The sequence below is a fragment of the Oncorhynchus tshawytscha genome, linkage group LG16 (genome assembly GCF_018296145.1).
Source record: "Oncorhynchus tshawytscha isolate Ot180627B linkage group LG16, Otsh_v2.0, whole genome shotgun sequence".
NCBI lineage: Eukaryota > Metazoa > Chordata > Actinopteri > Salmoniformes > Salmonidae > Oncorhynchus > Oncorhynchus tshawytscha.
This window is the reverse complement of record NC_056444.1, coordinates 12281550-12308162: the sequence shown is the minus strand read 5'-3', so window position 1 is coordinate 12308162 and position 26613 is coordinate 12281550. Positions and strand designations below refer to the sequence as shown.

General features: G+C 45.1%; 1 protein-coding gene across 12 annotated transcripts in view; it reads right to left on the bottom strand.

Moving 5' to 3' along the window:
* Positions 1-26613, bottom strand: part of LOC112215327 (receptor-type tyrosine-protein phosphatase mu-like) — a 333484-nt gene that overhangs the window by 41845 nt on the left and 265026 nt on the right. For all 12 annotated transcript variants that reach the window (XM_042298786.1, XM_042298787.1, XM_042298789.1 and 9 more), the window contains 7 exons: positions 20393-20480; positions 19197-19273; positions 15739-15775; positions 8651-8748; positions 3513-3629; positions 2614-2768; positions 601-736 (listed from right to left, as the gene is read on the bottom strand). In XM_042298786.1, the coding sequence (XP_042154720.1) occupies positions 601-736; positions 2614-2768; positions 3513-3629; positions 8651-8748; positions 15739-15775; positions 19197-19273; positions 20393-20480 (708 nt within the window). The remainder of the gene's footprint in view (positions 1-600; positions 737-2613; positions 2769-3512; positions 3630-8650; positions 8749-15738; positions 15776-19196; positions 19274-20392; positions 20481-26613) is intronic.

Here is a 26613-nt window from a genome sequence, read left to right as displayed (position 1 = left end):
AGGTGAAAGGGATTTGCAGGCCATACGGTTGTCACCAAAATACAGTGAACTATTATGATAAGACACAAACTGGCCTTTTGTGTACTGGGGATAAGAATGTCATTTCTACCATTCTGTATGTCCTCCAAGAAAACTATTGTAGTAGCTTTGCAGCTATACATTTTTCAGTTTATATATATTAAAATAATGGAAATTAAATCAAACAATGAAAAACTAATTCCGACATGCATACATTTACATTTTTACTAATGACTACCAGCAGCATTGAGTAAAGCCTGTGTGTCTATGTACACTGATGACTCAACATTATACACGTCAGCTACCACAGCAAGGGAAATCACTGCAACACTTAAAGAACTGCAGTCACTTTTAGAATGGGTGGCTGGTAATAAGCTAGTTCTAAATATATCAAGACAAAAAGTATCGTCTTTGGGTCAAGTCATTTGCTAAACCGCATCTAAAGCTTAAACAATTTAAAATACATAAAAATGCGACACCAGGAAACAGACGTATACCAATAATACCGAGGATTATATACACAAAAGATGTCCATTTTGGTCCTGTGTGTCTGGGTTCAAGCGAGGACAATGTCCTTCTTACCTCTGTCTGGACCATGTTAACTCTTCGTGAGCGCAGCTCTCTCACACAGTTGTAGATGTCGACCACACCCTCTCTCTCCGCCATGTCGAGCATGATGTCAATCACGATGAAACAGCCAGTCCTTCCCGCCCCAGCACTGAGAACACAGACACAGCGTGAGAACCAAAGCACATGTGGGAACACTCTTTATAGCAAAGCCCTGGTTGCCAAAATATCTGGGACTATTTGTATGGAAAACATCAGGGCAAGACATGCATGAGAGTCCAAACAGCTATGGGTGTGACGGACAATAGCAGATCCACTTTATTTAGTGTGGCTGTTGACTTGGTATTAGTATCTATTAGCTATGTCTTTCTGAGTCATACCAAATGGAGGGGAGAGCAAAAGAGACAGAGCCAGCCAACCAGTTAACCAGCCAACTGGGGAGCCAACCAACCAGTTAACCAGCCAACTGGGGAGCCAGCCAACCAGTTAACCAGCCAGCCAACCAACCAGTTAACCAGCCAACTGGGGAGCCAGCCAACCAGTTAACCAGCCAACTGGGGAGCCAGCCAACCAGTTAACCAGCCAACTGGGGAGCCAACCAACCAGTTAACCAGCCAACTGGGGAGCCAGCCACCCAGTTACACAGCCAACTGGGGAGCCAGACAACCAGTTAACCAGCCAACTGGGGAGCCAACCAACCAGTTAACCAGCCAACTGGGGAGCCAACCAACCAGTTAACCAGCCAACTGGGGAGCCAACCAACCAGTTAACCAGCCAACTGGGGAGCCAACCAACCAGTTAACCAGCCAACTGGGGAGCCAACCAACCAGTTAACCAGCCAACTGGGGAGCCAACCAACCAGTTAACCAGCCAACTGGGGAGCCAACCAACCAGTTACCCAGCCAACTGGGGAGCCAACCAACCAGTTACCCAGCCAACTGGGGAGCCAACCAACCAGTTAACCAGCCAACTGGGGAGCCAACCAACCAGTTAACCAGCCAACTGGGGAGCCAACCAACCAGTTAACCAGCCAACTGGGGAGCCAACCAACCAGTTAACCAGCCAACTGGGGAGCCAACCAACCAGTTAACCAGCCAACTGGGGAGCCAACCAACCAGTTAACCAGCCAACTGGGGAGCCAACCAACCAGTTAACCAGCCAACTGGGGAGCCAACCAACCAGTTAACCAGCCAACTGGGGAGCCAACCAACCAGTTAACCAGCCAACTGGGGGGCCAACCAACCAGTTAACCAGCCAACTGGGGAGCCAACCAACCAGTTAACCAGCCAGCCAGCCAACCAACCAGTTAACCAGCCAGCCAGCCAACCAACCAGTTAACCAGCCAGCCAGCCAGCCAACCACCCAGTTAACCAGCCAGCCAGCCAACCACCCAGTTAACCAGCCAGCCAGCCAACCACCCAGTTAACCAGCCAGCCAACCACCCAGTTAACCAGCCAGCCAACCACCCAGTTAACCAGCCAGCCAACCACCCAGTTAACCAGCCAGCCAGCCAACCAGTTAACTAGCCAGCCAGCCAACCAACCAGCCAGCCAACCAGCCAGCCAACCAACCAACCAGCCAGCCAACCAACCAACCAGTTAACCAGCCAGCCAGCCAGCCAACCAACCAGTTAACCAGCCAGCCAGCCAGCCAACCACCCAGTTAACCAGCCAGCCAGCCAACCACCCAGTTAACCAGCCAGCCAGCCAACCACCCAGTTAACCAGCCAGCCAACCACCCAGTTAACCAGCCAGCCAACCACCCAGTTAACCAGCCAGCCAACCACCCAGTTAACCAGCCAGCCAGCCAACCAGTTAACTAGCCAGCCAGCCAACCAACCAGCCAGCCAACCAGCCAGCCAACCAACCAACCAGCCAGCCAACCAACCAACCAGTTAACCAGCCAGCCAGCCAGCCAACCAACCAGTTAACCAGCCAGCCAGCCAACCATTTAACCAGTTAACCAGCCAACCAACCAGTTAACCAGCCAGCCAAACAGCCAGACAGAGCGAGTGTGTGAGTCTGTGACCTGCAGTGGACCACCATGGGCCCGGCATTGGCAGGGGTCTTCGACTTCACCCTGCGTACGAAGCCCAGCAGACCGGTGGTGTGGTAGGGTACCCCGTGGTCTGGCCAGCCAGTGAAGTGGAACTGACGGATCTCTCGGATCTCATGGGCTCCCCTCTGGAGAGACAAGAGAAAACACAGTTGAATACTTCATTTGGATTCACAAGTAACAAACTGTTGAGAGGTCTTGTTGTGACACACACCAGGCATGCACACCGAGGGTGGCTAACAATGAGGACTGCAGCTGAGGTCTACCCACTCCCCAAACAGACCCATCTCTCTCCTATCTCCCTCTCTCCCCCTTCCTCCTAAGCAGCATTTTGATCTTGTTCTTGAGCAGAACAGGGAGACAGGGACACTGATGACAAAGCCCATCTCTGGGGGGGGATTGAAACAGGAGAAGAACAGCTGGAGAACAGTGATGATTCACACACACAGCGAGCAGGCTGAATACAGACGGCAGGGCGGACACCCGTCAGAGCCTTGAGCATGCACGCCACACACACACACACACACACACACACACACACACACACACAGGGGAAATATTCACAGCTCAGGGGAATAGAGTGGAAAGGCTTGGTAGCAGCCTGGAGTACAATAGGATGATAAACACTAAAAATGATTAGACCGACAGACAGGCATTCTTAAAGACAGATGGGCCTATTACGGAGGACGCCACTAGGAACACTCAGTAAAGTAGTTGGTAGCTGGGCATTGCCTAGGTGGGTGCAAGGAGTAAGACACACCCGGTACAACGTGACGATCTGTCAAACCTAGGCACAATACATGCTAAACACTACACTATAATACAACGCAATGATTGACTTCCACTATCATGATCAAGTGGAGTGTCCCTACCTTTTCCACAGCGAAGGTCCTGATGACGTACTCTGACAGCAGCTGTGTCTCGATGAGGGTCACCTTCATGTCCCTGTAGATTTCAGTGTCGTCAGGCCAGTACTTACAGCACTTCACCTGAGGGGACACAGGGTGTAATGGGATGACCTGACCGCAGTAGAGGCTTGTCAACAACCTCTGTCCACAATACACACACGCTCCAGCACGTACGCCCATGGTGAAATAACTTCCTTCAAGGTGGAAACCTGCCTGAGATGTTCTTGGGATGAGTGTGTGCATGCTACTGAAGGAAGGTGTCTATTGTGGACATTGTTTGATATGCTGTTGTTGTGAGTCAACTCAACGGTCTTATACTCTTTTCTTCTTTAAGTTTCAGAACATAATTATGCTCTCAGTGAATTCTGGGAAACCTAGAGGACTAATGTTGAAAACACAAAACACAGACGTCCCAATGCTTTTAGAGAACAACCACTTGTGGTGTGTGTCTGAAATGGCACCATATTCCCTGTATAGTGCCCTACTTTTGAGAGCATATTCCCTGTATAGTGCCCTACTTTTGAGAGCATATTCCCTGTATAGTGCCCTACTTTTGGCACCATATTCTCTATAAAGTGCCCTACTTTTGAGAGCATATTCCCTGTATAGTGCCCTACTTTTGGCACCATATTCTCTATAAAGTGCCCTACTTTTGAGAGCATATTCCCTGTATAGTGCCCTACTTTTGAGAGCATATTCCCTGTATAGTGCCCTACTTTTGGCACCATATCCTCTGTATAGTGCCCTACTTTTGGCACCATATTCCCTGTATAGTGCCCTACTTTTGAGAGCATATTCCCTGTATAGTGCATTACTTTGGCCCTCGCCAGAAGTAGTGTACTACAAAAGGGAAAAGTGTACCATTTGAGATGCAACCAATGAGTAACATCTTGACGGTGTCTCAGATGGCAGCAGGCAGACAGCCCTCCTCTGTGTTTGGGCAGGTGCTCAATTTCCCCGCTCTAATTACCCATACTGCACCACTGGGCTCTTTCTTCATTAAGAGGTTGTGAACTCTAAGGGGACACTAGAAGTCGCACAGTGCAGATTCTGTGAGAGCGTCACCTCACTTATCTGGCCCATCCTACACAGCAAGAGGCTTATTGTCTCTATTATATACAGTAGTACAGTTACTTCAGAATTCACCATTGATCAATTAAAACCAGCTCAAGCCTTTGTTTCTTTTTCATAGTGATACACTGTCATGATCTTTCATTTCATTTTTCTGACACTATCCCTCCTTCTCACTCACTCACTCCCTCCCTCAGTCCTCTGTCACCAGCCTCATCTTCTCTCTCCTTCTCACTCACTCACTCCGTCCTCTCCTCTGTCACCAGCCTCATCTTTTCTCTCCTCTTCTCCCTCACTCAGTTCTCTCCCTCACTCCCTCTGTCCTCTCCTCTGTCACCAGCCTCATCTCTCTCTCTCCTTCTCCCTCCCTCACTCTGTTCCCTCCCTCACTCACTCACTCACTCACTCCCTTTGTCCTCTCCTGTCACCAGCCTCATCTTCTCTCTCTCCTTCTCCCTCCCTCCCTCACTCTGTTCCCTCCCTCACTGCCTTTGTCCTCTCCTGTCACCAGCCTCATCTTCTCTCTCTCCTTCTCCCTCCCTCCCTCACTCTGTTCCCTCCCTCACTCCCTTCGTCCTCTCCTGTCACCAGTCTCATCTTCTCACTCTCTGGATCATCCTTATCCTCTGCATTTCTCCTTCTCTTCATCGGTCTCTGTCCTCTGTTCCCTCCCTCCCTGATACTGGTAATTATTCTAATTGGTGATATAATTGTGTTTTAATGTATATTTTTTCCCGGAAGCTCCACCATAGTTATCGTCGCTGGTTGCTTCTCTGGAGAGGACCAGAAAGGACTGTATAACTGTGATAAGGATATCTGTTTTCTTAAATGGCGGTGGCACTGGGAAATGTTTTTCTTTCATTCTTCTGTGACAGAGTTGATCATGGAGAGAGGGATACTACATAATACTCTGAGTGCCTCCCCCCCCCCACACACACACCCTACTTTTCCTCACTCACACATTAGCAAGTTACTTGTTTGTTACAGAACGATGGAAGCACCATTGAGATAAACCATTTTAAATGGTTTGTTTTGAGCATTTTTATTTTTTATTTCACCTTTATTTAACCAGGTAGACCAGTTGAGAACAAGCATGATCGATTGTAATACATGGTTTATGATAGTGTACTGTAGTTTTGTATAGCACGTCTCTACAGTACTGGGCTGCTCAAATTACATTTAGTTGGTATAGTTCTCCATTCAGGTCATGGAAGCCATTTTCTTAAGTAGGTGGCATGAATATGCTTCCGAAGGCCCTCATCAGCTCCTATTACACACTGTTTCCTGGTATAGCCTTTGAGAGGAATCTCAACATCGTTGGAGACCATTTTAAGATGATCCTATACGTTTCCTAAAGCGGCTTTCTTAGGAGTTTCCTTAGAGGCCCCACACTGAGTAAGCATGTGGGGACCTCAAGGCATAGTAGGCGACTGTTCTGAGAGGAAGTGGGATGACGTAGATGATCTGTGATACGAGAGGTTCAACAGGGTAATACGGAGCACCATTTTTGGTCACATAGTGTCACATAGTCTATTTATGTTTTAAGGTTCACACTAAATGACTGGGAGGATGACATGGTAATACGATTAGCTATCTATCCGTATCTTACTAGACACCTCGCCGCCATATGAAAGGGTAAGTAAAGTGTGGGGGATCCCTGTGGAGCTGACTGTAGCTTCAGCCCTGATTATCAGTGAAATGAGGTTTGGGTATCCAGTGACACTATCAAAATAAACAGTATGGAGCTCAAGTCCAGATCCTCCAGCCTCTCAGATCTCCCTGACACTGCTGCTAGCTAATCTCTGAGGAGCATTGTCTAGATTAAGTCTTGGTTGAAATATCCTGTTTAACCACAAACCCTGACTGTGTCGGACGGCTATGATGCGATATGCTTTGGGTGGCTGCCTGCTTTGGGTGCGTGGCTGCCTGCTTTGGGTGCGTGGCTGCCTGCTTTGGGTGCGTGGCTGCCTGCTTTGGGTGCGTGCCTGCCTGCGCCAGTCACAAACACATCATCTGGGGTTGTGTTACTTTCTCCGTCATCCCTCTACCGTGAAGTAAAAACAGAAAAGAGTCTGGATGGAAATCAAAACTAAACAGCTTGGCATGAAAGCGAGTGACAGGAGCCTGGGAGAAGGGATTTCCCAGAGTTCATCAGCGGTGAAGCAGCCTAGCAGATGGTGATTGCCGTGGAACGAGTGGTTTTTATTATTATGGCGGAAGACACTAACACTGTGCTCCCTTCCTGCCTGCTGTCAGCCCACTGAAGGGGTCTGGAGAATGGAGACTCAACAGGGGGTGAGATGGGATGGCCAGGGCTGAGGGGTTAAAACAATAGCACCAGGTGGTGGCTCTGCTAGGTGGTGGCCCTGCTCGGTGGAGGATTCAACCGCTTGGCTAACTCTCTGGGGACGTGCATCACGGATCCTCTTTTGCTGATGCGATATGGTGCCACTGGGTGTTGGGGCTCTTAAACGAACCACAGACAGGTTAGGCATGTCCTCTCTGTCAGTGTGTGTGTGATGTTATGGGTTTGACCGCTTTAGAGAGATTATTCCACTAACAGGTCAGATCACTCTCTGATCACGCCTCTCAAGGCTTAAACAATTGTTAATAGGATTGAACAAGGTCTGCATCCACACGGGACATTGCCTAGTCTCCAGTGGATATAAAATGTCAGGCCCAGGGTTTCTGTAATCCACTAGCTGGAATAATGTCAGGCCCAGGGTTTCTGTAATCCTCTAGCTGGAATAATGTCAGGCCCAGGGTTTCTGTAATCCTCTAGCTGGAATAATGTCAGGCCCAGGGTTTCTGTAATCCACTAGCTGGAATAATGTCAGGCCCAGAGTTTCTGTAATCCACTAGCTGGAATAATGTCAGGCCCAGAGTTTCTGTAATCCTCTAGCTGGAATAATGTCAGGCCCAGGGTTTCTGTAATCCTCTAGCTGGAATAATGTCAGGCCCATGGTTTCTGTAATCCACTAGCTGGAATAATGTCAGGCCCAGGGTTTCTGTAATCCACTAGCTGGAATAATGTCAGGCCCAGGGTTTCTGTAATCCACTAGCTGGAATAATGTCAGGCCCAGGGTTTCTGTAATCCTCTAGCTGGAATAATGTCAGGCCCAGGGTTTCTGTAATCCTCTAGCTGGAATAATGTCAGGCCCAGGGTTTCTGTAATCCACTAGCTGGAATAATGTCAGGCCCAGGGTTTCTGTAATCCTCTAGCTGGAATAATGTCAGGCCCAGGGTTTCTGTAATCCTCTAGCTGGAATAATGTCAGGCCCAGGGTTTCTGTAATCCTCTAGCTGGAATAATGTCAGGCCCAGGGTTTCTGTAATCCTCTAGCTGGAATAATGTCAGGCCCAGGGTTTCTGTAATCCTCTAGCTGGAATAATGTCAAGCCCAGGGTTTCTGTAATCCTCTAGCTGCAATAATGTCAGGCCCAGGGTTTCTGTAATCCACTAGCTGGAATAATGTCAGGCCCAGGGTTTCTGCTGGAATAATGTCAGGCCCAGGGTTTCTGTAATCCACTAGCTGGAATAATGTCAGGCCCAGGGTTTCTGTAATCCTCTAGCTGGAATAATGTCAGGCCCAGGGTTTCTGTAATCCTCTAGCTGGAATAATGTCAGGCCCATGGTTTCTGTAATCCACTAGCTGGAATAATGTCAGGCCCAGGGTTTCTGTAATCCACTAGCTGGAATAATGTCAGGCCCAGGGTTTCTGTAATCCACTAGCTGGAATAATGTCAGGCCCAGGGTTTATGTAATCCACTAGCTGGAATAATGTCAGGCCCAGGGTTTCTGTCATCCACTAGATGGAATAATGTCAGGCCCAGGGTTTCTGTCATCCACTAGCTGGAATAATGTCAGGCCCAGGGTTTCTGTCATCCACTAGATGGAATAATGTCAGGCCCAGGGTTTCTGTCATCCACTAGATGGAATATGGCCATTTGGTTTCTTTCATTTCTTTATTGGCTGAATCAACCAACATGTACCAGTACTGTGTGTGTGTGGCTGGGGTCTCATGGTACTCACCCTTCCCACCTCCACCAGGTTGGTCACCATGACAATAGTTGCCGTGTTCTCCTGCCACACCATCCTCCAGAAGTCGTAGACAGTCTCCTGCATGGGCCCTGAGGACAGAAAGAGAACGGGAGAGAGAGGTTGAGTGTACGTGAAGCCCTTTGTGACCATACTGATCGCAATGTTATCAATGTTATCTACAGTGCCGTCAGAAAGTATTCAAACCCCCTTTCCCACATGTTGTTGTGTTACAAAGTGCGATGGTTTAGGTTATTGTCCTGCTGAAAGGTGGATTTTCCTCCCTAGTCTTTGCCGATGACAAGCATATCCATAACATAACAGAGCTTGAAAATATGCAGAATATGCAGAATGGTATTCAGTGATGTGTTGGATTTACCTCAAAAATAATGCTTTGTATTCATTTCTTTGCCACATTTTTTCCAGTTATATTTTGGTGCCTTATTGAAAACAGGACGCATGTCTTTTATTTTTTAAATTCTGTATAGGCTTCCTTATTGTCACTCTGCCATTTAGGGTGGTATTGTGGAGTAACTACAATGTCTCCTATCACAGCTAATTAAACTAACTGTTTTATAGTCATCATTGGCCTCATGGTGAAATCCCTGAGCGGTTTCCTTCCGTCCCATTGATACACCATCCAAAGTCTAATAAATAACTTCACCATGCTCATGGAAGATTTTTTTATATATTTTTTTACCCATCTACCAATGGGTGCCCATCTTTGTGAGGCATTGGAAAACCTCCCAGGTCTTTGTGGTTGAATCGGTGTTTGAAATTCACTCCTCGACTGAGGGACCTTACAGATAATTGTATGTGTGGTGTACAGAGATGAGGTGGTCCTTCAAAAAATCATGTTAAACGCTATTATTGCACACAGAGGGAGTCCATGCACATGTTTTACTCCTGAACTTATTTAGGCTTGCCATAACAAAGGGATTGAATACTTATTGACTCAAGACATTTCATGTTTTCATTTTTAATTCATTATTAACAATTTCAAAAAACATAATTCCACTTTGACATTATGGGGTATTGTGTGTAGGCCAATGACACAACATCTCAATTTAATCCATTTTAAACTCAGGCTGTAAAACCTAAATGTGTGAAAAGTCAAGGGATGTGAATACCTTCTGAAGGCACTATGTTATCAATGACACCAACGCAAGTGTTTTTTTCCACTCAAGTATTGTCAGTATTGTTGTCAGACCTGCAACTCATTTGTCTGTCTCATCACCCACGTCTTAGACCAGGTTATTGTCATACTGATTTAATGCTCATCACATCCCTTACATTTGTCCATTGCTTGCTTGCTTTCTGAGCATGAAAAGTACACAGGTTGATTAACACCTTGTTTTTCCCCAGTTGAACCTGATCAAAACGGAACACAGGCACTGTGTGCCTGTGCATTCTGATCACTGTTGACAGGGGAATCAACTAATGCCTGGATCTAAGTCTGCACACACAGACACACACGCCAACACAAGCTGAATGACAAGGTAGGGGGACAGAAGTCTGCACACACTTTCAGATTGTGCCGAGCAATGAAGGATCCCTGCAAGGAAGAATTACTCATTTAATTAATTCAAATAAACATTATTTTTTAATTAACTGGCAAATGTTTTTTTTTAAAGACTTGACGAGCTAATTAGCTCCTGCAAATCTGTGTGTGTGTGTTCGAGAGCTGCGATGCGTGTACCTCCAGCCATGGCAAACTGCGTCCAACAGCTAAACCACACACACACACATAGCTCACTGCAGATGTTCCATATTCATGCTCAAACAAACAGCCGCATTACCAAACACTTGTGTCGCTCGAGAATCCTCCTGGTGTGACATTGCCGGGTGCCTCTAGTGCGAGCAAGCCACTTTTCTCATTAGCGATTCCAGGCCCCATGTTCTCCTGGTATTCATGACCATCTCTCTGAGGAACAAGAGCTGAGTGTGTCAGGCCAATACACTCCCTGTTCTCCTCTGTCCCCCTTTACTCCTCCTGATAGCATCACCAGCCTCCTTTTTTTGCTTCTTTACTATAAACTTACTATATTTAAGGCAGATTTAGTTCAATCCAGGTTTGGGTTCAATTTGATATTTCTGAATGTAATTCAATTCGACCCGTGAACTGACATTTGAACTGGAATCACCCCACAGGAAGCACAATTTGAACTGGAATCGCCCCACAGGAAGCACAATTTGAACTGGAATCGCCCCACAGGAAGCACAATTTGAACTTATTTGAACTGGAATCGCCCCACAGGAAGCACAATTTGAACTGGAATCGCCCCACAGGAAGCACAATTTGAACTGGAATCGCCCCACAGGAAGCACAATTTGAACTGGAATCGCCCCCCCACAGGAAGCACAATTTGAACTGGAATCGCCCCCCACAGGAAGCACAATTTGAACTGGAATCGCCCCACAGGAAGCACAATTTGAACTGGAATCGCCCCACAGGAAGCACAATTTGAACTGGAATCGCCCCACAGGAAGCAGGAAGCACAATTTGAACTGGAATCGCCCCCCACATTTGAACTGGAATCGCCCCACAGGAAGCACAATTTGAACTGGAATCGCCCCACAGGAAGCACAATTTGAACTGGAATCGCCCCCCACAATTTGAACTGGAAGCACAATTTGAACTGGAATCGCCCCACAGGAAGCACAATTTGAACTGGAATCGCCCCACAGGAAGCACAATTTGAACTGGAATCGCCCCACAGGAAGCACAATTTGAACTGGAATCGCCCCACAGGAAGCACAATTTGAACTGGAATCGCCCCACAGGAAGCACAATTTGAACTGGAATCGCCCCACAGGAAGCACAATTTGAACTGGAATCGCCCCACAGGAAGCACAATTTGAACTGGAATCGCCCCACAGGAAGCACAATTTGAACTGGAATCGCCCCACCCAATTTGAACTGGAAGGAAGCACAATTTGAACTGGAATCGCCCCACAGGAAGCACAATTTGAACTGGAATCGCCCCACAGGAAGCACAATTTGAACTGGAATTTGAACTGGAATCGCCCCACAGGAAGCACAATTTGAACTGGAATGAACTGGAATCGCCCCACAGGAAGCACAATTTGAACTGGAATCGCCAATTTGAACCACAGGAAGCACAATTTGAACTGGAATCACCCCACAGGAAGCACAATTTGAACTGGAATCACACCACAGGAAGCACAATTTGAACTGGAATCACCCCACAGGAAGCACAATTTGAACTGGAATTAATTTCAAACCCATTCAAAGAGACATGAAACATATGAGTCTTATTCCTTTGACAAATATTTTGCCAAAAGCATCTGACACCTCCTACTAAAGAAATACAGATACCGTTTCAAGTATTAGCTTGCCTATAACTCAGTGTCAAATAGTCATTTGTTAGTATTTTTGTCATGAGAAGAGTTTCCATTCTGGAGTGTTTGATCTAACGCACACGTAGATATGCATTGTTGTTTAATATTTAATTGTAGGTGAATTAGGAATGATTGTAGTCCGAATACAATACTATAATTATTTTTTTAAATAGTTTTAGAAGACTTGAGTTTTGAAAATGAAACTTTTCAACATGTTAAACATAGTATTGGTAACCATACTTGATGAGCACAATGATGGAATAAATTATCCGTTTGAATTTCACTGAATTCAATTCTACTTATTTTCATTCAAATTAAATACAAATTATGCTTCCTGTAGGGTGTGGCTAATAAATAAAAAAAATATTGGAATTTAAGACAAATTTCGCAACTCAATTCAGAATTGACATCAACCGTGGATTAACCAGTGGTTCAACCGTGGATCAACCAGTGGTTCAACCGTGGATCAATCAGTGGTTCAACCGTGGATCAACCAGTGGTTCAACCGTGGATCAACCAGTGGTTCAACCGTGGATCAACCAGTGGTTCAACCGTGGATCAACCAGTGGTTCAACCGTGGATCAACCAGTGGTTCAACCGTGGATCAACCAGTGGTTCAACCGTGGATCAACCAGTGGTTCAACCGTGGATCAACCAGTGGGTGGATCAACCAGTGGTTCAACCGTGGATCAATCAGTGGTTCAACCGTGGATCAATCAGTGGTTCAACCGTGGATCAACCAGTGGTTCAACCGTGGATCAACCAGTGGTTCAACCGTGGATCAATCAGTGGTTCAACCGTGGATCAACCAGTGGTTCAACCGTGGATCAACCAGTGGTTCAACCGTGGATCAATCAGCACAGTGGTTGTCTTACAGTTCCTCATGTTTTTCTCTCTGAGAAAGTAGTGATGATATGCAGATGATATGATAAATGCCCAGTGCTCGGCATATTCCTGGAGGATTGATCTCCCAACTCTTTCCATCTAAGAGCGCTATGCTAGTACTCTCCCCTTCCCTCCCCCCCTTATGCAGATACTTTGTGAACTTGCAAGACACTTGCCAACCAAAACGGTAATCTGTGTTGACACAGCGTTAACAGCGTGTGGCGAAAGAAAATCTCGGCGGAGAAGAGAAGCAGAGCGGCTGGTGTCGTCTTCTGAGAGAAGAAAAAGTGACATCCTTTTTCAGATACAGTAAATGGCCTAGCGCAGCAGAGGGTGAAGTCAGGTCAGCCAATTAGATGTGGAGAAGAGCTGCTCCCATAGTGCACTGGGGGAATAGGACAAGGAAGCAGGAGAAAAAGCTAAACAAAAGCTTCACAGACAGCCCGAGCGGACAGGCTGTCAGAGGAGAGGCTCTGTCCGTGAGGAGACTGGAATGCTTTTCATCTTGCTACACCGAGAGACAGACAGACTGCTGGGATTCTTCAGGAGGAAGAGAGACAACGCTACTTCTCACCTTTTTCTTCCCTAGAAAGAGGAATGTGCAAGGCAGCCAGGGGTTGTGTGAGGGCACAGTTAATGTGTATGTGTCTACTTAAAACATTTGAAAAAGTGTTGGAATATTGATCTGGTAGTAAATGTGATATGTATTGTATCAATTATATTGTATTAAAAAGGCTAACCGACCAAAAGAGGTGGATGAAGAAGATGCAGCTGTTCGGGGTACCATGCTCGGTCAAAGTGTATGAACGCCAGTGGCAGCCAAGCGTCCGATTGGCCTGCAGCACATATGAGCCTTTCAACTGGACAACGGTTACTGTTTTTCCGCTCTCGCTCCCCGCTTTGAAACTCTTTTAAAGTTACAAACATAACATATATTTAAAACAGGCCAATTCTGTCTGAGGCCGGTGTGTTCCATTATTTTCTCTCCTATTCAATGTCTATAAAGACTAATTACAGTAAGTATTGCATAGTCTCATAAAATAGGATAGAGGTCAACCCTCTCCTAGTACAGACATGCTATTTTCTACTCCCTGCATTTAGCCATGTTATTTACTACTTCCTGTATACAGCCATGTTATTTTCTACTCCCTGTATACAGTGTGACGACCCTCCCACTCTGTCTGCCAAATTCTTTCTCTTTGCGCTTGTTTTCCTTAATAGGATGTCGGTGGGCTGAGCCGGGAGGGTCGTCAGCGAAATGGCACACACCTGGGCCCGGGTGTGTCCCAGGATAAACGCACCTCTTCCCCATTCATTGGGGAGACTCTCTCCATGCAGACACTGATAGATTTTGGTCGTGGCATTTTTGTGTCTGTTTTTGTTTGTTTGCGTTGGCACCTTTCAACACCCCTCATTATCACATTAATGCACGCAACCACTCCCTTACACTACTGACTACACACACCATTGTTAATTGTATTTAGTTAACTTTAGTTAATAAATAGATTTTGTTATTCCTTATCTCCACGTTGTCTCCCTTTTTGTTATGAACTTTGAGCCGGTTCGTGACAACAGCCATGTTATTTTCTACTCCCTGTATACAGCCATGTTATTTTCTACTCCCTGTATACAGCCATGTTATTTTCTACTCCCTGTATACAGCCATGTTATTTTCTACTCCCTGTATACAGCCATGTTATTTTCTACTCCCTGTATACAGCCATGTTATTTTCTACTCCCTGTATACAGCCATGTTATTTTCTACTCCCTATACAGCCATGTTATTTTCTACTCCCTATACATAGCCATGTTATTTTCTACTCCCTATACACAGCCATGTTATTTTCTACTCCCTGTATACAGCCATGTTATTTTCTACTTCCTGCATTTAGCCATGTTATTTACTACTTCCTGTATACAGCCATGTTATTTTCTACTTCCTGTATACAGCCATGTTATTTTCTACTTCCTGTATACAGCCATGTTATTTTCTACTTCCTGTATACAACCATGTTATTTTCTGCTCCCTGTATACAGCCAATTTGTTTTACTCTATTTTTTTTTGTTATTCACTGTGTATTTATTCCTCCTGTCACCATTTCTATTTGATTTTTGATCTTATCTTTAACTCTTCATTACTGGAAACAATGTTGTACACGGAGTCACACTACCAAGTCATAGTGGAGGCCGTTTAAGATGCTGGTCGGGTTCAGAGCGGCCAGGAGGGTGGCCATTATGCCAGGCCAACTAGACCAGACTGCAGAGTCTATTATGTCTCAATGGGCTGCCTTTACTCGGAGTGAGCAAGGAATGGAATTACCTTTGCGCGGCTGGCTGAGGAAACAGGGCCTCTGAGAACTGCACAACAATTAACTATCAATCAGAGAGCCCCTCCAGGGGGCTTGTTGGAAAAGCGGTCCTCTTACACACAGCCAGCATCTGCCTGCCGGATTAACGCAGTTATAAAACACACACCTATGGACATGCACGTGCATGAATGCGCACACACACATACAAATGCGCCAGTACACATGGCCTAATATATTTATTTATTACTGCGCTCTTCCTTTCTCATCCCTCGTTCTCTCTCCACCCCTCCTGCTCACACGGCTGATGAATTGTTCTAAGACGCTACATAACACGGCTTGGAAGGTGGCGAGGAGGTTGGTTAAAGAGAGGGGAGTCCCACAGCTTTTTACACATCTCCTATATATCAGTGTTGACACTTCCGATGAGGCCGTCAGTCTGAACAGCAGACGGAAGAGTCGCAGATCTGACAACAATACTGAAAATATTCAGACAAGAGAATGCCTATGGTGTGTTGCTGTTCTTACCTTGGGTAGAGATGTAGTGATTTGGTCTGTGGTAGCCCTGAAATCCGAAAGACAGAGCGAGAGAGAGAAACAAACTTTAAGCATGTGAGTCAAAAAGGTTTGAACACACAAAGGAATGCAGGATAATGGGCATATTTGTTTACTTGAGTCAAAAAGCAAAACCTGCTGCAGTGAAAACATATTTCAAAAGCAGCAGTCTGATCTTAAATGAATAAATAATTCAAACCAATTAGAAAGAAAAGGTTGATTCGGCTTCCAGCAAATATAACGTTAGTGAACACACATGTAAATAAGGATCATGATTTACATAAATTAATTTAAAACCCACACTAACACGCAGTTAGTTATATTAACAGTATTGGACTTTTCATGTAGCCTCATTTCTTGGCCAGCTAATAGTCTAACCATCGATCAAGCAACATTATGGACTAAACATTCAAATCCTGTGTTGCTGCAGGATTATTTTGTTGTGACAATAGTGGTCAAATTAACATCCAACATACACATGGTTGTAATATTCTTCCAATGCATATTGTGTGATTTATCTTCGTAATACGCTCAATCTCCTAGGGATTACTCGAATCCCTTCAAATTTCATTTGTCGAGCATCTTGTATTCTAGCAAGGCCTACCGTACAAAGTGGGAAGCTAAACGTAAGCGTAAAGAGCCGTTCCCACACGCCACAAAGTGTGAGCCATTGTCTTCATCTGGTCCAGCTCTTAACACCGCCATATTTAATTTACCTCAACAGTAATTCACTTTCTCAACGTGGAATATAAAAGGACTGAATCAAACGGGAAAACATAATCCCTCTACTCTGATAGGCTGGGCTCTCTGCCTCTCTGGGCTCTGACGGGCTCTCTGCCTCTCTGGGCTCTGATGGGCTCTCTGCCTCTCTGGGCTCTGGTTGCTGAGTGCACTGTTTAAATTATTTCTTTATATCTTGCCCAGCATAAGAGTTGTTTATCCTCTTGCTCTACACACTATCGATGAATTGTCACCGTGGGAGCACACATGGTGAGGAAAATCGACTATAGAGTTAGTTAGCGAGAGACTATTAGTCACATATTGTGTGATCATCATGATGGAAGAAAGGTTTCGACGTTCTTTTGAAATTCGACTTCATTGGGATCACTCACTAAAGTGCTGCAGAGTTCACTGACTGACTGCGCTACACACAAACCCTAGCCTGGTCCCAGATCTGTGCTAATTAGCCAACTGCTATGGTCGTCGTCATGCAAGACAGCACAAACAGATCTTGGACCAGGCTACAGAAACACTCGGGAGGGAGCAGCAAGCCAGACAGAGTCTGAACGGAGAGGAGAGGTTCAGCGGAGGGAGGTGTACAGTACATATACAGGTCTTCAGGCCCGTGTCCTGATAGGAGTCCTGATGGTTAATTCACCACGAGTCCCTTGGGGGTCAGGCTGTAAGTAGCTTCATCAGCTAACCTGCAGTGCGGCTAGATGAGCCGCAGAATGCTAATTCAACACAACACACACAGGACACAGACACACGACTGGACACAGACACAGGACTGGACACACAAACACCCAGAATTTATTTCTGCTATATTCTAATGAATGAGTACTGTAAGACTGATTCTTAGGAAATTGATTTGGTGGGATGACAAATCCTTATTTCAAATGCTAAATGTCCATTAAGTTTCTAGGGACAGCATCTTAACAGACTTAACAACAACGTAGCAACAACGTAACAGATGTCACTCTACATAATGTCCTGGTAATCACACCTCCCAGACCCAAACAACAATCACGTATGCAAATAAAAATGGTTATGGATAACTTCTGGTTATGGAGAACTATAAGAACAGGCGGTACCCAAGCAAGACAGCGAGGACTTAGATGTTTCCGCTCTAACACTTAGATAGTCCTCTATTGACAATGAGCCGCTGCTTTCATAATTATCTCTTTATCAATCTCCGAGCACCTGCACTGCAAATCTACACTCATTTACCTTTGAAGAGGAGGGAGCTAACGCTAATGTTGCTAATGGCTAATGACAAATGAAGGCAAAGCTCGGAGTGGCGGTAGAGGGGGAGGCGTGGAGGAGGAAGAGAAGATGTAGAGGGGGAGGCGAGGAGGAAGCTAGTAGGTAGAGGGGGAGGTGAGGATGTAGAGGGGGAGACAAGGAGGTAGAGGGGGAGGTGTGGAGGAAGCTAGGAGGTAGAGGGGGAGGCATGAAGGAGGCGGAGAGGAGGTAAAGGAGGAGGCGAGTAGGAAGCTAGGAGGTAGAGGGGGAGGTGTGGAGGAAGCTAGGAGTTAGAGGGGGAGGCGTGGAGGAAGCTAGGAGGTAGAGGGGGAGGTGTGGAGGAAGCTAGGAGGTAGAGGGGGAGGCGTGAAGGAGGAGGCGAGGAGGTAAAGGGGGAGATGAGGAGGTGGAGGAGGAGGCGAGGATGTAGAGGGGGAGGCGAGTAGGTGGAGGGGGAGGCGAGGAGGTAGAGGGGGAGGTGAGGAAGAGGGAGATGATAAGTATGCATGGGGTGGTTGGTTGGCATGGGTTGCACTGTGCCAGCTGGTTGACTGGAGAGGAAAATAAAATGTACTCTGTCAACAGTGATAGCCAGGAGGGTAAACAAGGGGTGGGCTTTTAGCAAACCAACAATCCTACGTGCTGGACGTGACTGTGTGCAGTCCGTAGAGTTGGACCAAGTATTCTAATTTTACAGATTGGACATACAGCGCAATTAGAAAGTGTTCTGACCTCTTGACTTTTTCCACATTTTGTTACATTATAGCCTTATTCTAAAATGTAATCAATTGTTTTTCCCCCTCATCAATCTACACACAATACCCAATTTTAACTCCTTTTTTCTCCCCAATTCTGTGGTATCCAATTGGTAGTTACAGTCTTGTCTTATCGGTGCAATTCCCGTACTTGTTGTTGGGAACCTTCAATGCTGCAGACATTTTTTGACACCCTTCCCCAGATCTGTGCCTCGACACAATCCTGTCTCGGAGCTCTATGGACAACTCCTTCGACCTCATGGATTGGTTTTTGCTCTGACATGCACTGTCAACTGTGGGACATTGTATAGACCGGTGTGTGCCTTTCCAAATCATGTCCAATCAACTGAATTTTCCACAGGTGGACTTCCAATCAAGTTGTAGAAACATCTCAAGGATGATCAATGGAAACAGGATGCACCTGAGCTCATAGCAAAGGGTCTGAATACTTATATAAATAAGGTCTCTGTATTTTTTTATAGCCATTTTAGAATAAGGCTGTAACCTAACGAAATGTGGAAAAAGTCAACGGGTCTGAACACTTTCCAAAGGCACTGTATATATCCCTATTTTTAGGGGAAGAGGAGGAGAGTGAGGAGGATTGGGGGACTATAAGCAGTAGCCTTGCCATCATCTCGTTCCTTCTGAGAGCTATGCGCACACACATGCTGGCTGACCTTTCTGTCTAACCCCGGCTGGTGTTGTACTTACATCCACGTAATTTGCATTAATGTAGTCGGAGCTCTGCTCTCCCTCGATAGCCTGCAGCCGGACACGGGAGTGATCATCTGGAGGAAGACAGGACAGAGAGAGAGAGAGAGTGAGAAACAAGGGCCCCATTAGTCATACGAACGAGACGGAGAGGAAAACACTGGCAGGCCATCCCTGTGGAGGATAGGGACTATGAAGTTTAAGGTCATCAACTCCTGCAGGTACAACTACCAGGTCACTGTGTTTTTCTCTGACATATGCCCTATAGAAGGAAGCCTTTTCCTGGTTTAATAAGTTGAAGTCCCTATTCATTAGGGTACAAGCCAACAGTTGTGTGGAAGTGAACTACGCTAGCACTGTTCAGTCTTCTTTAGTTTTGGAATTCATAGAGAATGATCTGGACCCAGTGAGTCCAAATCACCAGATAGTTGCAGAGAATAAGCTTTGGTAAATCAACCATAGTGAAGTGTGCCTCTACTTAATCAAAATCACCACAACAGAGCTCTGTTATGAAACAAGTGTCTATCCATTAGTCAAAATAATTCAATTTGACTAATACGAGATATCTCCTCTGTACTCTCTTTCTCTCCCATTTCACAGAGGAGACGCTAACTCACTCTGAATGATTTATGCACTTTAATTATTACAGCCGGCAGAAAACTGGCAGTCCATCCAACATGCCCTGCAGCTAATTGGCCGCCTTGCCGGGTGGAGAACTGTGATTGGTCGGTTGCTCATTTGCAGAGACAGGAAGTGTCCGGAATCTTATTGCCGTGGAAATGACAGGGGCGGTCTCCTCGTTGGGGGACTGGTATAGCTGTGAGGGTGGTGTGTGTGTGACACCCTCGGCAATGTCTCAAGCCCAGAAATGAAATTGTTCCCAAGTCAGGGCTCATTTTCATAATTGCAAAGGCAATTAGTACTGCCTGTGTGTATATGTCTGATAGGATGTCAGTTGTCGTGACAATCACAGCTTAAAGATGACATTTTCAGGAAGAGAATGATCGCAGTTCTTATAGTTAACATTCAGTAGAACCATTTCATATGTTCCAAACTATACGCTGCTCTAAAAGGACAAACAATACAGCCTTGACATTTTTCACAATAATGTTCACAAATAGACCCACACTGAGAATTCATATCCAACTGAGGGATTTGACTGACGAGACAAAAAAGGAAGAATTGTTTGTACCCACATGCAATAATGTTTCCGTATCGGTTCTTCATCCTGTTCTCGTCTTTCTTGGCAGAGTCCCATGGTGCAGACTGTCCTTCAAAGAAGCTCTGCGGATGGAAGGAAAGAAATGGAGAGAAACAGAAGAGAGAGAGAGGGGGGGAACAGAGAGAGAAAGTGTTAAACAGGAGGACATGAAAGGTCCTAAGGGTTAGGAGGTCAGCTCTTTAAATGGACAGCACAGCTCAGTCATGGATCCTTTCCAGTCAAAACAGAGATATATCTTCATCATTATTAAAGATGAGAGGAAGCGGGAGAACGGCCTTCTGGGAGCAATGTCAGAGAAGGTGCCCATTAGGCCACCACTGAAGCCAATCAGAATCTCCCTAACCTCACCGAGGTAGAACACCAGTCCTCCTTACAAACTGTACCCACATACTCTCTGAAAGACTAGTCCCCGAAACATACCAGAAGATGAACACACACACACACACCTGCCTGATCAAAAAACTCTGCTCGAGCACGGCACCTCATGATTTATTAATAGTATGAGTTCTTGGGAATTCTGATCTTGCACCGGAACACCCAATTAGGACTAATTATGAAAATAAATGTCATTGCTGGAGTGGTGCTGTTGATTATTGGTTCTTTACCCAGGCTAGGGGCTACTGCTTTCCCCCTGTAAGTTAATGTCTCCTCCACTTCCCCCCAAAATCACGTCTCCAAAGAGTGTCAGGACGTATAAACGGATCATAACGAGGTGTTGTTATTTAACCGTACCCATCCCACGCTCTATCCAATACCGCTCGCTCTCTCCTAGTCCCATCAGACAATTCATCTGATTAGATTTGATTGCTTGCAGTGGAACTTATTTTTTACCTGTACCCCCCCCAAGCTCTTTCGCGCGCTTCTTCCCCTCAATGATATGACACGGAACAAGAAGCCTTGATCAGTCCATCTGAGTGGATAATGGTAACAGCTCAGTCCCCATGACGAGGAGCCTCTTCACACTGGAGCCTCTTCACACTGCCCCCTCCCACCCCATGGCATACGCAATGAAGGAAAAGGCACCACCACTCCAAATCAAATGATGGTGAACTTTTGGTATTTTCTGAAAGGTGGTGACTGGGATGCCTAAGGTGTGAAAATATGGCATTTATTAACAGTCATCAATGGGCTCACAAAGCCATTTGACTAAATGAGAATGAAGGAGTAATCAGAAAGGACAGAATAAAATGTGTATTTTCCTGAAGACGTCTTTGGTGTCGAGGGTCTCTGGCATTAATATGCAAACAATCCTTTGAGTACACATTTTGACGTCACCTTGAGATGAGCTTAAAAGACCAGCCTTATCACCTGACCTTTACCAAGCACGGTTGGGTGTTGGAAAAACATGCCCTTACAGGTCTTGTTAACCGCAAGGGACATTTTGAAGAGAAGGCCGTAGTTTAATGCAGATCACTTTCTCTCTCTCTGAATGTCTCAGAACTAGCTGCAGTAAAGAGGCATTAAACACAGTTTAACACATGTTGACAATACTGCAGATGCTTAGTCTCCTCCCTCCATCTCCCTCTCTAGGTTTAGAGTTTCAAAGTGGTGCTGGTTTGTTATTCATTGCTGCCGTGTGTCTTTCAAGAGAGCTATCTTTTCATGTGCAAGACGTGACAAGGAGCTGCCCTGACGAGCGAGAGAACCTGGGGAGGAGAGAATTGATAGAGAGAGACTCTCTCTCCCTTTTCCTTCCTCCAGAGGTGAGCGGTGTCAATGAGAAAAAGATGACTATAAAAAATTTGGAATCTGTCAAAATAGATAACACAACAAAATATTATGTGATGTGAAGTGCACCAACACTGGCAGGTGTTCAACTATTCATTGTTACACTTCAGAATTTTTTCTAGTTCAGGTGTAATATTTGACTGCCAGCTTTGAAAAATAATAGATTTGGCAACAATGTCTCTTGTGTTTGCAAGACTTCTATGAAATGTGCGGCTCGAGGGAAAATACAAAATTGGGTAATACAACATTTATTTAAGACATGTTAGAGTTTGCAACATGCTTTTCTGAGCCTATTAAATCACCCAAAAGTTGAATACTAATGAAAAAAGGTCTAGCAAAATATAAAACATAATATTGTATTACTAGCATCCATAGCAGCAAACTGTGGAGGAATTACAAGTCAAATGGCTAGGAGGTAGCTCCAGGCTCCATCTATCCCCCTTGGCACTATCATACTAATCTACCATTGGCCAGGTTTTCCCACCACCCGCCAGTAACCCTTAACGTGATTGGTGGATGGTGGAAAGCCAGTAATGAATTCAAAGCCCTGCATACTCCCCCCCCCCCAAACATTTTCAAAGCCTTAAACAGATGATTTTCATGGAAGTAGAGCTACTGAGATGAGATCTATGGTCGACTCTCACGAGACCAAATCCAAACAAAGGTTGTTTACAAATTTGCTTACATCCCTGTAAATCAGCATTTCTCCTTTGCCAAGATAATCCATCCACCTGACAAGTGTGGCATATCAAGAAGCTGATTAAACAGCATGGTCATTACACAGGTGCACCTTGTGCTGGGGACAATAAAAGGCCACTCTAAAATGTGCAGTTTTGTCACACAACGCCACAGATGTCTCAAGTTTTGAGGCAGCGTGCAGTTGACTGCAGGAATGTCCATCAGAGCTGTTGCCAGATAATGCAATAAGCCACCTCCAAAGAAGTTTTAGAGAATATGGCGTCCAAACCAGCCTCACAACTGCAGACCATGTGTAACCACGCCAGCCCAGGACCTCCACATCCGGTTTCTTTACCTGCAGGATCGTTCTACCAGCCACCCGGAAAGTTAATGAAACTGTGGGTTTACACAACCAAAGAATTTCTGCACAAACTAACAGAAACCATCTCAGGGAAGCTCATCTGTGTACTCGTCATCCTCACCAGGGTCTTGACCTGACTGCAGTTCGGCATCGTAACCAACTTCAGTGGGCAAATGCTCGCTCACCTTCGAGGGCCACTGGCACGCTGGAGAAGTGAGCTCTTCCTGGATGAATCCCGGTTTCAACTGTACCGGGCAGATGGCAGACAGCGTGTTTGGCAGCGTGTTTGGCGTCGTGTGGGCGAGCGGTTTGCAGAAGTCAACGTTGTGAACAGAGTGCCCCATGGTGGCGGTGGGGTTATGGTATGGGCAGGTATAAGCTACGGACAATGAACAGAATTGCACTTTATCAATGGCAATTTGAATGCACAGAGACACCGTGACGAGATCCTGAGGCCCATTGTCGTGCCATTTTTAAGGTAGCCGTGACCAACAGATGCATGTCTGTATTCCCAGTCATGTGAAATCTGTAGATTAGGCCGTAATGCATTCATTTACTTTGACTGATTTCCTCATATGAACTGTACCTCATGTTGCGTTTATATTTTTGTTGAGGGTAAGAATGATCAGATTCTGCCAGTCTTTCTTGTTGGTTATTTTTTGGGTGTAAGATATCATACCAAGAGAGCAAGTCTTTCATGACTTAAGAATTCAAATGGCATCTGACTGCATTATCATCAACACAAATCAAATATGCTTTTTTTCCTTTGAAGCAGAGACAGGCCTGAACTATAGGAGAATCATTTACTGTGTGTCTGGGATGAATGCGGAGTGTGTTTTGTCTACAAACACTTCCATTAGTCAGGACCTCTGCTCTGTACTGTAGTGTCAACTTAACGTCACTCATTTCACCACTCTTATATTCTCATTGACCAGGGAGATTAAATCTCAGATGACACATTTTGTTGTTGTTGTATATTGCGGTTTGTTAAATGTATGTTTTTGGACACAGACAACCAACAGCAGGTGTCGTAGAGAGAATTCTAATCATTATCAGGAGGTGTAGGTTGTGAGATCGCTGCATCTAGGGTTTCTGTGATACTGTGACAAAGCTACAATCTAAAAACATTTGTTTACAATCAAACCAAAAAGGGGACTTGCTTACCTCGTTTATCTTTTCCATAGATAACGTTATGGAATAACAAGAAGCATGGAATCGGGGGGGAGAGATTAGAATTGATCAGTTTAGTGCTCGGCTCGTTGTGTTTAGAGAGAACATGAGAAGAGACAGTGGTAGCAGAAAACAGGGAACAAAACGAGGGGACACTACAATGATTCGCCGTCTCTAACTTGTAGCGGCATTACAAATAGAAAGGTAGAAAACTACAGAAAAACAATGAAGAGAAGCACTTTCAGGTGGAAGAGTGGAGGGGCATCAATTATTCTGCACTCCTTATTCTTATGACTGGCAAATACTGTATTATTACACTAGCAGCCTACCTAAGCCCTAAAAATCATCAATCTATATCCATAATGAATTGAGCCCTCAGGGAAGTCCCAAACCACAGGGCCAGCCCAGGGCATGGGAGACTGAATTATTGATCTGATTCCTGTGTTGTTTAATGTGTAAATAGTGGGTATAGTGGGTATGCCAACACACTGACACTGACACTGACTCAACTCCAGCCACTTTAATAATGGGAATTGATGGGAAATGATGTAAATATATCACTAGCCACTTTAAACAATGCTACCTTATATAATGTTTACATACCCTACATTATTCATCTCATATGCATACGTAGATACTGTACTCTATATCATCGACTGCATCTTTATGTAATACATGTATCACTTGCCACTTTAACTATGCCACTTGGTTTACATACTCATCTCATATACTGTACTCGATATCATCTACTGTATCTTGCCTATGCTGCTCTGTACCATCACTCATTCATATATCCTTATGTACATATTCTTTATCCCCTTACACTGTGTATAAGACAGTAGTTTTGGAATTGTTAGTTAGATTACTTGTTGGTTATTACTGCATTGTCGGAACTAGAAGCACAAGCATTTCGCTACACTCGCATTAACATCTGCTAACCATGTGTATGTGACAAATAAAATTTTATTTTATTTGATTTGATATAGCAAAGGACAGTATAAGATGGGAGGGGGAATGGTGGACAGTTTATTTCAGGTAAATACCAGTGGTGGAAAAAGTACCTAATTGTACCTAAAGTAAAGATACCTTAATAGAAAATGACTTAAGTAAAAGTGAAAGTCACCCAGTAAAATACTACTTGAGTATACATCTAATTGTATTTGATTTTATATGTACTTAAGTATCAAAATAAATGCAATTGCTAAAATATACTTACGTATCAAAAGTAAAAGTATAAATCTTTTAAAATTCCTTATATTAATCAAACTAGACGGCACCATTTTTTTTTTTACAGATAGCCTGAGGCACACATCATTTACAAATGTAGCATGTGTGTTTAGTGAGTCCGCCAGATCAGAGGCAGTAGGGATGACCAGGGATGTTCCCTTGATAAGTGCATGAATTGCACCATTTTCCAGTCCTGCTAAGCATTCAAAATCTAACGAGTTATTTTAGGGATCAGGTCAAATTGAATGGAGTAAAAAGTACATTATTGTCATTAGGAATCTAGTGAAGTAAAAGTAGTCAAACATAAACAGTAAAATAAAGTACAGACACCCGCAAAAACGACTTTAGTACTTTAAAGTATATTTACACCACTGGCAAATACCCTCCGTAGAAAAGGTAGAAAATCCCGTAATGGGTTGGAAGGTGAGAGAGGTAGCTTGTGTATACAGTATGTACACACACACACAAACAATTGTATTCAAGCACACACACTATGTAAGGGCGAGGAAATAAGGCACTGCTGTGACAGTCGTTAGCTTTGTCATAAGCTTCTGGAGAAAAGTGCCGTTCCCATATAATTCACATAAACAGACTCTAGGCAGAGCTGGCAACTCGCACTGGTCTGAGCCATTAACACAGTCTCAGCCCGGGAACACAGTCTCAGCCCGGGAACACAGTCTCAGCCCGGGAACACAGTCTCAGCCCGGGAACACAGTCTCAGCCCGGGAACACAGTCTCAGCCCGGGAACACAGTCTCAGCCCGGGAACACAGTCTCAGAACACAGTCTCAGCCCGGGAACACAGTCTCAGCCCGGGAACACAGTCTCAGCCCGGGAACACAGTCTCAGCCCGGGAACACAGTCTCAGCCCGGGAACACAGTCTCAGCCTGGGAACACAGTCTCAGCCAGGGAAATCCCCCATTAGCGAATGCGTGTGCTGTAGGATTTTTAAGATTCAGAAGGCACGTTTTTTTCACCAAGACGGTTGTTTAGCATTGTTAGGGAGCCAAGTGGATGCCGTCGACGGGGCA